At 37.1% G+C, this 12,622-nt stretch overlaps 1 protein-coding gene and 1 pseudogene across 2 annotated transcripts; one reads left to right on the top strand and one right to left on the bottom strand.

The window, feature by feature from the left end:
- The first annotated feature begins 5,736 nt into the window (after positions 1 to 5,736).
- On the top strand, positions 5,737 to 9,127 carry LOC125213302 (replication protein A 70 kDa DNA-binding subunit B-like). The gene is made up of 12 exons (XM_048113768.2): positions 5,737 to 5,984; positions 6,268 to 6,414; positions 6,507 to 6,719; positions 6,824 to 7,001; positions 7,086 to 7,356; positions 7,443 to 7,545; positions 7,652 to 7,776; positions 7,861 to 7,939; positions 8,027 to 8,171; positions 8,275 to 8,435; positions 8,518 to 8,638; positions 8,735 to 9,127. Exons 1-12 carry the CDS (start codon positions 5,857 to 5,859, stop codon positions 8,930 to 8,932), a joined length of 1,869 nt encoding a protein of 622 aa, XP_047969725.2. The 5' UTR covers positions 5,737 to 5,856; the 3' UTR covers positions 8,933 to 9,127.
- Positions 9,128 to 9,413: 286 nt separating this feature from the next.
- Positions 9,414 to 12,138, bottom strand: LOC125213668 (glycerophosphodiester phosphodiesterase GDPD6-like; annotated as a pseudogene). The gene is made up of 8 exons (XR_016135160.1): positions 11,977 to 12,138; positions 11,185 to 11,363; positions 10,889 to 11,072; positions 10,726 to 10,800; positions 10,475 to 10,584; positions 10,176 to 10,394; positions 9,962 to 10,114; positions 9,414 to 9,850 (listed from the first exon to the last, which is right to left on the bottom strand). The product of XR_016135160.1 is annotated as a glycerophosphodiester phosphodiesterase GDPD6-like (transcript).
- Between the last annotated feature and the right edge of the window lie 484 nt (positions 12,139 to 12,622).

Here is a 12,622-nt window from a genome sequence, read left to right as displayed (position 1 = left end):
GTTTGAGATTGGGGGAAGGAGAAAGGGGGTTTGAAGAGGTAGGAGAGTGGGGATGTGGCTATGCTCATGGTGGTTGTAGCTGTCGTTTTGAGCAGCATTTTTTTTGTGAGATGGCGTGTTGTTGTACGCGTCGATATTGATAGAAATGCTTGTTTAGTAACGGCGCCATCGCAGATTTTTGCGCTTGTGGGGGATAAGATAAAGGAGGAGGCCCAGCGGTGGACGGAGGACCAATTGTGATCCGATTTGAAATGTACAAAACCAAAAAATTCAAAAGATAAAGTTTATGACCAAAATAATAATATAGACATATGTTCAAGATTAATTTTGGCATTTATTCTTTTATTTATACGTTTGGATGAATTTACTAGTAGTATTATTTAGCAACACGAACAAATACTCTCACATAATTTATTTACTTGTAACCATGCACTTATTAAAAAATCTAGGCAGCATTGGACAATCCTGTTCAAAATTCAAATCAACATACTTTCATTAAAATAGTGCAAAATAGTAAACTTAATTTATCAAACGAAGTCGTTCATTAAAATTTTGTAATTCAATATTAATTTTAAATGCTATGCGATTAACTAATTAAATTTTGAAAAATGATATTATCCCTCTAAACTTTATTATTTGACTGTCCTTTAATCATCACTTTTGTTGAATAGATCAAATTCCTCCACATGTAGCAATTAAATAGTAATGAAGTTTTCGTTAATTTAGGAGCATTTGTTTTGGCATACTAGATTAACAAGATTAATAGATTAAAGTAGCATTAACTATTTAAGTCTATAAATGTGTTTTGCAGATTAGAAGCTATCAAATTACGCCATTAGCAATATAATCCTATATCATATTTCAAATTATATCACAAATCACATTTTTTACTGCCACGCCAACATCTCATTCAAAACTCATGATTTCGTACTCCAAATCATATGCATGAACATTTAGTTCAAAATAATTTAGCGAAAGTTGCAAATCACTTTGAAACAAATTAACAAATGACATTTTGGTAATCAATTTGATACGAGTAAGTTAAGTAAGTACTCCCTCCGTCCCATAAAAGTTGAGATAAAACTTTTGGGCACGGAGATTAAGAATTTATATTAAATAAATAGGAGAGATGAAAAAAGTAAGAAAGATAAGATAGAGTAAAGTAAATGATGGAATAAAGTAAGAGTGATTGGATGTTTTGTTTTTTGTTAAAAAAGGAAATGACTCAACTTTTATGAGACGGACTAAAAAGGAATTCGACTCAACTTTTATGGGACGGAGGGAGTACTAAATTTGAAAAATATTTAAAATAAATTGGAGTGGATACGTTTTCTGTATGAATTATGGGGATGTGAGAATCTGTGATATCTGTATACACACTCACCAATGTGATATTAATTGTATATAACAAAAGGTTTGTTTCAAAATAGATTGGAATAGTTAGTCAAGTAAGGTTACCATAATTATTGCTTAATATAAGTATTTTACTAAGATCATAAGCACACGAAACGACTTGCACGATTTTTGTTAATCTGTTTAGTTTAAGTGTAATGGGGGGGGGGCCAGGTGGGAATCTGGGTATTCATGGGTTTCCGATCCGAAAAAACTGGGTACCCAAACCCAAAAATTATCTAAATGTACATCAGATATTCGATCCGATATGTTTTCTAGGTACCCAAATAACCGCCACGGGTATCTAAACCCGATGATTAGGTACCCAAATACCCGACTCTTTACATTTATTAATAATTAATTAAACAACTTAAGTTTTTTTTTTTTTTGAATGTTTAAAGCTAAAATTCTCTTTATTTTTGTTTTGTATGCTAATTATGTGTTATTATAAACTTAAAAATGTCAATTGTATTGTCGAGGGAAGCCAATGACTAACCGAGATACGACCTAGAGAATATCTGTATGAGGTAACAAGTCGGATGATTGACTTATTTATAAATGCCAGGGAAAAATAACCTAATTAATTATAATCAGGTAAATAATTTATCCCACAGCCAATAACCCTAAATGGCTAAATATAATTAAAAATGACCTTAAATAGTAAAACGGGTATTCGGGTAATACCCGATACCCAATTGGGTTACTCAATACTCGACTTATCTTAAATTTCAGTACCCGATCCCATTTTATTGGATATCAGGTATCCAATTTCCGGCGGATATCGGGTTGAGATTGGGTAAACATCCCAATACCCAATATTAATAGTCCCACCCTTAGGGTAATGATATAAGAAAACCATATATCTAATACAAACTCAAAACTTTAATCCTAGCTACTAAATATTAGAGCATCCCTATCCGTGCTCTTAGCTAAGAGCACGGAGGTGGGCCCGGACCCACTTTTATTCCTTGTCCTTAGCTAAGAGCACAACACCCACATCCGTGCTCTTAGCTAAGGACAAGCTCAAGGGTCCCACCATTCTATTATTCAATTTAAATACTCCAATTATTAAAAACATTTCTACATTATAAAAATACATTATAAAATACAAATTACATAATTAAAATCCTAAAAAATACAAATTACATAATTAAAATACTAAAAATAAAAATACATAATTAAAATCCTACAAATTAAAAATTACAAACGTGGAAGACTATTCCTCTAACCCCAATTGCCTCTTGAGACCCCGGATCAATTGCTCATGTGTTGCAAGTTGTTCCGAAGTCATGTGAGACGTATCGGTCATATGGAGTTGACTCAAGATGGCCCACAACGAGTTGTTCGGGGGTGGAGGAGGCACAAAGGGAGCGGGGGCGACGGCGGCGGATGGAGTCGGGGCGCGGCGGCGGGTGGTTGTCGCCTTCTTCCTTCCGACCGGCCAGCGGGAACCGCTCGGGCCAGCGTCGGGGTTACCCAAGTTAGTTCCGGCAAGCTGGGTAGCCACATCATCGGAGGTGGATAGAGCTACCGACCTCGACCGTTTGCTGGAGGAGCTGGAGGAGGATGCTACTATGCCGCCCCTATATTTCGGATGTAGGCGCCCCTCCTGCCAACAATCGAGGTACTTGAATGGTTTGAACTCCTCCCGTTGGTAGGTCGCCAAGGCGGCACTGATGATGTCGAGCTCGTTCGTGCCGCTCCCCGCCGACCGCTCTTCCTGGAGGTAAATCCCCTGAAACTTCCCGATTGCCTCGTTGCATTTGAACATGCAATTGCGAACCATACTATCATTGCGATATATGGTTCCCTCCGGCCGGGTTTCATTGTAGAGGCGAGTGATGCGCCACCAATAAGTTTCCCCGGTTTGGTTCGTGCCGACGTCCGGATCTTCGGAGACTGCCAAGTAGGCTTTGAACATCGCCATCATCTCACCCGGAGTGTATGGGGTGCGGGTGCCACGAACAGGAGGAGTAGGACCAGAAGTAGGAGTAGGAGTAGAGCTGTTGCTCCCTCCCGATCCGGGTTCGGGTGCCCACCCGAACCCGGGGGCGTTTAGGTCGTGCACCGGGTAAGGACGGTAGCCACCCGGAGCTTGCGAACCTTGGGTTTGAGGAGGGGCCATAAATTGGGTTTCCGGACTATATCCGCCTCGGAGTCGAACCAATCGTGGTTCCAACCGCGATTGCCGGAGGGGTGATCGCCGGAGCCGGATATTGTGTAGTGTGGTGGGAATTTAGATGATAGAGTATGAGGAAAAAAGATGAGAGAATGTAGATGATGATAGTATAGATAATTTGAATTTTTTTGTGTTGGAGTGGGGGTATTTATAGATGAAAATGTGAATTTTGGAAAAAAAAATTGAAAAATAAATTAAAAGTGGGTAGAAAACGGATATATTTTTTTGGGAAGTGGGAAAATATTTTTTTCTATTTAAAAACATTTTTTATAATAAATTTCAAATTTTTAAAAAAATAAAAAATAAAAAACCGAAATTGCCAACGGCTATGCCGTTGGCCAATCAGAAGCTGCCACGTAATTGTGCTCAGCGGCACGGACGTGCTCTTAGCTAAGAGCAGCGCCGTGCCGCTGGCACGGACGGACAAGCTCCATCGGCGGACGGACGGCTTGGTGCTCAGCGGTACGGATGGACGAGCAGCGGGTTGAGCACCGCTGCGGATGCTCTTACTATCTCCGTTTTTAAAAAATAGGGAGGTTTGAAATGGGACGAGTTTTAATGCACAATTTGGTAAAGTAAGAGAGAGGGAGAGAAAAATTGGTAAAGAAAGAGAGATGGAGAGGTAAAGTAAGAGAGAGGGAGAGAAAAAAGTAATGAAATTAATATTAGTGGGTGATGAGGTCCACTTTATTAAGGGTGTAAAAATTTCCTAAGATGGAAAGTTCAAAAGTTGCTATTTTTAAGGAACATACTAAAAAGGAAAGAGTTGTTATTTTCAAAGATTATAATGTTTTCATTTGAAAATATCAATAATTTCTATAAATATGTCAACAAAGGGTATAATAGACACTTTCATGATATGATGAATCATTTAATTATCGAATAATTATGTAATTCTGATTTCATCGTTCTCTCTCATTCCACTATTTACGTTTTTAGAATCAGCATAGAATCAACACGATTTCAACACAAAATTCAACAGCAATAGAACAAAAGAGCCAACACGATTTCATAAAAAAAAAAAACTACAGCAGAACAAAAGAATCAACGATTCGGCACGAAATTCAACATCAACGAAGCTTCAACGCCATTTCAACAAAGTGTCAACGCAATTTAGCACGAAATTCAACATCAACAAAGCTCAACAAAGTGTCAAGGATTCAACACGAAATTCAACATCAACAAAGATTTTCAACGCCATTTCAACACAAAATTCAACATCAACAAGGAATCAACGACGCAGTGTCAACGCAAAATTCATGCAATTTTTTCGACGAATCAGCACATGATCTGAATTAGCTAGGTTTTTTGACTGGAAAAATTTAATTGTTGAGAATAGGAGACGTCAATTACAATGGTGAAGATCGTCATTGAAGATGTGAATATCTGCAGTTTAGAAAGTGGGAGATAAATTAGGAACGCATAAACCGTTTATCAAATTAAGTTACAAAATCACCATCCGTTGACAAAATATATGCTCTTGTTGACATAGGAATTGAACACCATATTAACCACATAATATAATTAGTGGCTAAGATTAAAGTTGAGTTTGTATTAAATATATGATTTTCATTTGATCACATCCCCCATCGCTAAGTGTAAAAGTAAAATTATATTCCCTCCAACATAAAAATAAAAACTTTTGAGACCGTACGAATTTTAATGCACACTTAATAAAATAAGAGAGATAAGAAAAAAAATGGAGTATTATCACTGTAGAAATGTGCCCACCTCATTAAAGGGAAATTGAACGAAGTTACCAAAAATACATTTATTTTTATGTAACGGAAAAAAAATTATTCATTTATATGAGACGGGAGGGTAATAGACTTACATCCAACTCAATATATTGCAATTACAAATAAATTAACTTGCACAAAGTTGTACCACCAACACAGTCGAGCAACTTGTATTTGAAAGAGTAATACAGCAGTTTATATTATTGCCATTAATTATGAGTATTAGAAAATATTTTGGCACCAAACGAAATCAATCAAAATTAATTGGCGCCATTCAGGACAAAACGACGACGCATCTTGCACTACGAATTGATATGGCGCCAAAATCGAAACAAATTCCAATTTTCAATTCCCGCTTCACCTGGCAAAGAAATTGCGCGCCCGTTTTCGAGTTACAAAACCCTCATTTACAGTGCTTGTTTCCCTTCATTCTCTCACGCCTCAGTCACATTCGCACCCTTTTTATCCAGCTACAGCACCATCTGTTATCTGCTTCATCGCCGCCTATATTCTTTGACTGTAAGGTATAGTGAGAGTGAGGAGAAGATGGCTAAAACTGTAACCCCAGATGCTATTTCTGTTATTCTAGCAAACCCATGCCCGGATTCTTCTTCCGATTTGCCGGAAATAATTGTACAAGTCGTCGATCTCAAGCCCACGGGCAACAAGTACATGTATGTATTTAGCTTTGATTTTATCTTTTTATGTACTATGAGTTATGCGAGAAGTGTACGAGTATGGGTAACCCTTGATTTGATCTCATATTTTGTCAAATGTTGTTTATGTCAAGTAGATAACTGGATCTCGTGTGTGTTATTGTGGTGAAGATTTTCGATTTCTAGAAATTACTAGAATTAACCCTTTGATTTTATTGCTTAGATCTGATTCAGTAATTAGGTTAAAATTAGAAATGATTTACTTTTTGGATCTGATTCATATGGTATGGAATTGTTGTAGGTTCATGGCGAGTGATGGCAAAATGAAGGTGAGGGCTCTGTTGCAGTCGACTCTAGCGTCTGAAGTCACATCTGGGAACATCCAGAATTTGGGGCTTATTCGCGTGCTTGACTACACTCTCAATGACATCCCAACCAAGAATGAAAAGTAAAATTTCTTTGCTTGTTGCTGTGATTTGCTTAGTTTCCGTTCTCTTTGTTGTGTGAAGTTGATGTAAAATTGCGTGTACTTTGTTATAGGTTCTTGATTGTGTCCAAGTGTGATGTTGTGTCGTCTGCGCTTGAGGCCGAGTATAAGGCTGAGGTTAAGGTTGAGGATGGTGTGAATTCTTTGAAACAGAACCAGGAAATGGATGCTGATGTGAAAACTGAGTCTCCTGCTATAGTGTTGAAGCCAAAACAAGAAGTTGTGACTAAATCTGCTGCTCAAATTGTTCATGACCAGCATGGAAAGTAAGATATGTTTTATTTGTTTTGGTTTTGTTTGTTAATTTACAAGTATATGGAATATCTTTAAGGGGATTTGTATCTTATGAGTAGAATGTGATTAATGGCAGTGCGGCACCAGCTGCCCGAATGGCGATGACACGGCGAGTCCATCCACTTGTTTCTTTGAATCCTTATCAAGGAAACTGGACAATTAAAGTCCGGGTCACGAGCAAGGGAAACATGCGGACTTACAGGAATGCTAGAGGAGAAGGCTGTGTATTTAATGTAGAGTTGACGGATGAAGATGTAAGTAAAGGATTAGATTACTCTAAAGGTTAAGATGTTAATTGTGTTGATGCTGTAGTAACCGGGTCTGATACAAATTTTCAGGGTACTCAAATACAAGCAACCATGTTTAATGATGCTGCGAAGAAATTCTTTGACAAGTTTCAGATGGGGAAGGTTTACTACATATCAAAGGGAACCTTGAAAGTAGCAAACAAGCAATTCAAAACTGTGCAAAATGATTATGAGATGACCTTGAATGAAAATTCAGAAGTGGAAGAAGCCAGCAATGAGGCAACCTTTATTCCTGAAACAAAATTCAGTTTCACCCCAATTGATGAGTTGGGTCCATTTGTCAATGGAAGGGAACTTGTTGGTAAGTGGCCACATTAAATCTACTGACTGCTTGTTGATCTAATGTTAAGCATTCTAATGTATGTTTTTATCTGTTGGCTGTTGCAGATGTTATTGGCGTGGTTCAGAGCGTGTCTCCTACAATGAGCATTAGAAGGAAGAGCAACAATGAAACTATCCCAAAGCGTGATATAGTTATTGCAGATGAGACGTAAGTGCTTACTCCATGATATTGATCGTGTATTCGTGTTTATGCAGTTTAATAATGTAATTGTATGTATATTTAAACTAATGGTACCGTGTAATTTTGATTCCAGGAAGAAAACTGTGGTGGTGTCTCTATGGAATGATCTTGCCACGAGTGTTGGGCAAGAACTTCTTGATATGGCTGATAAATCTCCTGTAGTTGCTATAAAATCTCTCAAAGTTGGTGAATTTCAAGGTATTGGAATTAATGATCACACTTATTTCATTATTACTATGTTAATAAAGCAATCTCATGATCAGCCTCTGTTTTATTATTCAGGTGTATCATTATCAGCACTGAGTAAAAGTATTATATTAGTTGACCCTGACACACCAGAAGCCAAAAAGCTGAGATCTTGGTAAGGAAGAGTAATGTATCAATCTAAAAACTTTCTTCTGTATCACAAGTCAGCATATCTAAACCTTTGTGATCTTTTGGTGTACAGGTATGATTCTGAAGGCAAAGACACTTCTTTGGCTGCTATTGGTAATGACTCAAGCCCGTCCAACAGAAATGGAGCTCGCTCCATGTACACTGACAGAGTTACCTTATCTCATATCACCAGTAACCTTTCCTTGGGAGAGGACAAGGTATTTATCTAGCATCTCTGATATTTAAATATGTTGGACCTCGATTGATCATATCAATTATAGCTTATCACCCTAACATGGTTTATTTGTTTCTTCTTTATAGCCCGTATACTTCTCCATCAAAGCATACGTTAGCACCATCAAACCTGATCAAGCAATGTGGTACCGTGCTTGCAAGACCTGCTCCAAGAAGGTTACTGAAGCTGTGGGATCTGGCTACTGGTGTGAAGGGTGCCAGAAAAATGAAGATGGCTGCAGTTTAAGGTATGCATGTTGAATTCATTTCATCATGTTACCAGTCCACCTGCCAAATTTGTTAACACAATCAATTCGTTGCTTGTTGCAGATACATAATGGCATTGAAGGTTTCTGATGCAAGTGGTGAAGCGTTTGTTTCAGTTTTCAATGAGCAAGCGGAGAAAATGATTGGATGCACAGCTGATGAGCTGAATGAGATAAAACTTCATGTTAGCATCCCATCCATTTATAAAAACCATTCATATCTGTGCTTGATTGCAGTAATAACGTCTGATAACTTTGTTTGTTGATGCATATGGTTTCAGGATGGAGAGGCTACTTATCAGAAGAAACTGAAGGAGGCAACATGGGTTCCTCACCTTTTCCGTGTCAGCGTTGCTCAAAATGAGTACAACAATGAGAAGAGGCAGAGGATAACCGTCAGAGCTGTTGCCCCAATTGATTATGCAGCTGAATCCAAGTATCTGATTGAAGAAATGACAAAGATCAAAGTATCTAACTAGTTGCATAATGGATAATCTGCTTAATTGATGAACTGTCTGCCTCTGTTTATTTTGTTTATTAAGCCTGAGGTCTTGTTTAGGAATCCAACTATCTGGTTAGGAATTATTGTAATATAATGCTAATATTGTTTTTTGAGCAGCAAGTTCTGTTTGGGAATGATCTTCACATTTTGTAGAAATTTTAATTTAGCTTTAGCAGCTTGCTCATTTTATATCAGTTCATCTTTGAGCTGTTCATGCCAACTTTGGATAAGCTCATGTCAAGTTTGGATTCAATTTAGGGATGTTGAGCTCAAACTTTAATTTATTATTGAGTTTTAAGTTTGAATATCATATAGTGAACATCTTTAAGGTCCACAAACTTGAAACAGAAATGGATAGTCCAAATTTTATGCTACTTCACTAGTATATTGTTCAAGCCTATTAGTGTATATTTAGAATACCATCTGAATGAAAAACATCAAAGAGTAAAAGATAGGTATGCCAAAGTGATGAAAATTCAATAGGGCAATGTCAAATCATTACACATACACATACATACAATGTCTTGTCTCCAGGAGAGAAATTTTTATCTGGCAATTACAAATTCTGCTTCATAAGTTTCTGAAGGAATCAGAGAAGCAGTTCATTCTGTCAAAAACTAGAACAGATTAAACTACGAAGAATGATACACTATGGTCTGTGGGAGTTTAAAGCTGTAGATCATAGCTACGATTTTATCGAGCAGGCTATATGCATCCTCTTCTCCTACTAAGAGGGACTTGTCCACTGCTGGTAATGATGGAGGCTCTCTGGGAAGTCTGTAAAGAGTCCGTCAACACCAACCTCGTTTATCCAGAATGCGTATTCTTTATACGGGTCTTGGCTGAAGTTGAAGCGCAGATACAGATTCTCATTCCAGAAAGTGTATGGATGTACCTGATCAACAGTACAGCAACAAAGTTAAAGCAAATTATGGGGCCAACATCATCTAACTTAAGAGATCACATTTCTTTCGTTGAAAAGTAAAAAAAAAAAAAACATGGCTACCTGGAGTTTATGAGCATGAGCTCTGGCTACAAGATCGGTTGGAGTTTGCAAGTAACTTTTTCCAGGGATAATGGTATTCTTCCAGGGCCCGATTCCCACAACATATTCACTGATATACTCGAGATATTTATCCGAAGTGATCTCCCAGTATGACTGCAATCTAGCAGCAATTAGTAAACATTACTGAAAGCCTTGGTATACTGAAAGTACAGACCTGATTTGTGTCTTGAGTTGTCACTGTCGTGTCATCAATAAGAAATATCTTGGGCAGGTCAGTCAGTTTCGATAGATAGGTGAGCGAGGTGGGAGCAAACGACTGAATAAAGGCCGGTTGTTTCATCCACTGCTTGGACAGATAAGTGCCTTTGTATCCATGCTTTATGAGCATCTCAACAAAAACATCCTCAAACTTCTTACCACCTGGCCATTTCACCTATTGATATATGGTGGAGCCATTCTCATCAAAAAATATTTGATGATGAAATATTTTTGAAAATTGGGAAGGTAGCTCACATGTTGATTGACGAAAACTGGACTCTTTATCTCCGGATATATTCCAACAACCCTGGGTGCATTCAGAGCAATTTGAATATATTCTTCAAAAGTGATGATAGAAAACATTCCTACATTATAAAAGAAAATTGAGGCTTGATCAGATATCACATTCAAAGAAAACAATCCTTCATTAGTAATGTATCAGTGAACATTGTGATAGAAGTTTTTGGCTAAATAAAAGAAGCTAATCATGAATGTCAAGCACGAACCGTTGTACTGAGGATCACGGAACTCATATCTCTGATTCACTCGCAACGTCTTTAACTCTCTTAGAGTGAAATCAACTGGGTTATCATCGATATAGACAGTCAGAAAATTAAAGAGAGGTGATACAAAAACATGTAGACGAATATCATCACTATTTTCATTCACCTGGAAAAAAGCCTGTCATATTGGTCCCTTCAACCTCATAGGTCCTTTTCCGTCTGGCGAACTCTCTGTGCTTAGCTACATCAGTCGTGTTATCGAGGATCACGTCATGGAAGCATATAAGAACACCATCTTTTGAGGCTAAGATATCCGCCTCTATGAAATCAGCACCGTCTTCAATAGCTCTCTGCAAAGTTTATCAAACAATCCACATTCACTAATATTTTAAGAAACACATTATATTCCAACAAGCAATAAGAACTATTGAAAGTTTGAAACATAATCACTGAAAAGCATACGATGTAGGCGGCAGTGGTTTCTTCAGGAATTACTCCACTGGAGCCACGATGTGCAACGTTATATGCACGAAACGTTTGTAATGGCTGCTTTTTTCCATCACTTCTCCTGATCGGGAGCGGGTAAGGAGCTCTAGCAGAGCACCCAACAATAAGTAGCAGGAAAACAAAAGAAACAAGGCCTGCAAAGTATAGGCAAAACTGATACTCCTCACATTTAAGCATTAAAAACATGGAGTCCAAAACAATCTTATGTGAATTAGCAAATTATTACATGTAATGTGATTTTTTATGGGAAAAACCTCATACCTCATTCACAATTATAAACAGCAATCAGTACCTGGCTTAAACAAAAGCCCAACTCTCTTTTCTAGAAAAAAAAAAAAAGGAAGTAGCTAGAAACCCCTCATGCTATATGGAGTATAATATATGAGTATTTAAAGCTCACTAATTCCTTCTCTCCATCTCATTGGTAAAATCAGAGGGAATTTACTTCATACAGTATATCCTTACATCTATGCTAAGAGAGTAACATGCAATAAATGTTTTCAGTTTACAGCCATTTGCTATATAACAGCAACATATGCACATGAAACATGCTCAAAAAAACCACCACATTACATTATCCACACCATTTCATAACAAAAACAAAAAAAATGAAGTAAAAATCGGATCTTTTTAGATAATTCTGAAAAACCAAAGAAGCAGCAAATCTGTAAAATCTCGTAGAACACAAATGACAAAGAGGTTGATGAGATAAACAGAAAAAGAGAATGTTGAGAAGATACAACTCACGGGGTGAAGCCATTGGAGTGAACAGTCTCTTCTTCAAACACCACAGACTTGAACTTAATAATTACTACTCCTACTATATAAATTGTGGTTGAAGGCAAGGAGGAATTAAACGTGGCGATTCGAATATTCGATAATCCACCGAAGATGGGAGTGTCATTCTGGGTTTCAACGGCTCTGATTGACTGTCGAGTGTTTGATTCTGCAGTGTTTGATTTTTGTGAGGGTCGTGTGGCCACTGCCATATCTATCAATTTATACAGTGAATGACTAAGATTCTTCTTTTACGCCGTCAATGTATAAAGATGAATACTTATTTAATAATTAATTTTTTGTTCATAATTCTGCAGTCATAAATTTTGAAATCGACTACTCCTGTTTTGACTTTTGAGCATGCACCCCACTTTCAACATACTCATACTGCATGGCTGTGTCTATATAACGCATTTTGACACTTACTACTTTTTTTTTAATTATTATAATGAGTAGTACTATAGTTTATATTACAATTTTCATTTATCTCTAGTTAATTTCATAATTTTAAAAATTGGAATATAAAATCATAAGTTTTCAATTTTTTAAAATTATCCTGCAATGACTATAAATTTATAATCAAAATTGATGTGAAACTTGTTTAAGAGACAATAAC

Source organism: Salvia hispanica, chromosome 2, assembly GCF_029641045.1.
Source record: "Salvia hispanica isolate PSC_SH4W2 chromosome 2, Shi_PSC_v1, whole genome shotgun sequence".
Lineage (NCBI taxonomy): Eukaryota > Viridiplantae > Streptophyta > Magnoliopsida > Lamiales > Lamiaceae > Salvia > Salvia hispanica.
The sequence above is the reverse complement of the archived record's forward strand: the minus strand, read 5'-3'. Positions and strand labels throughout refer to the sequence as shown.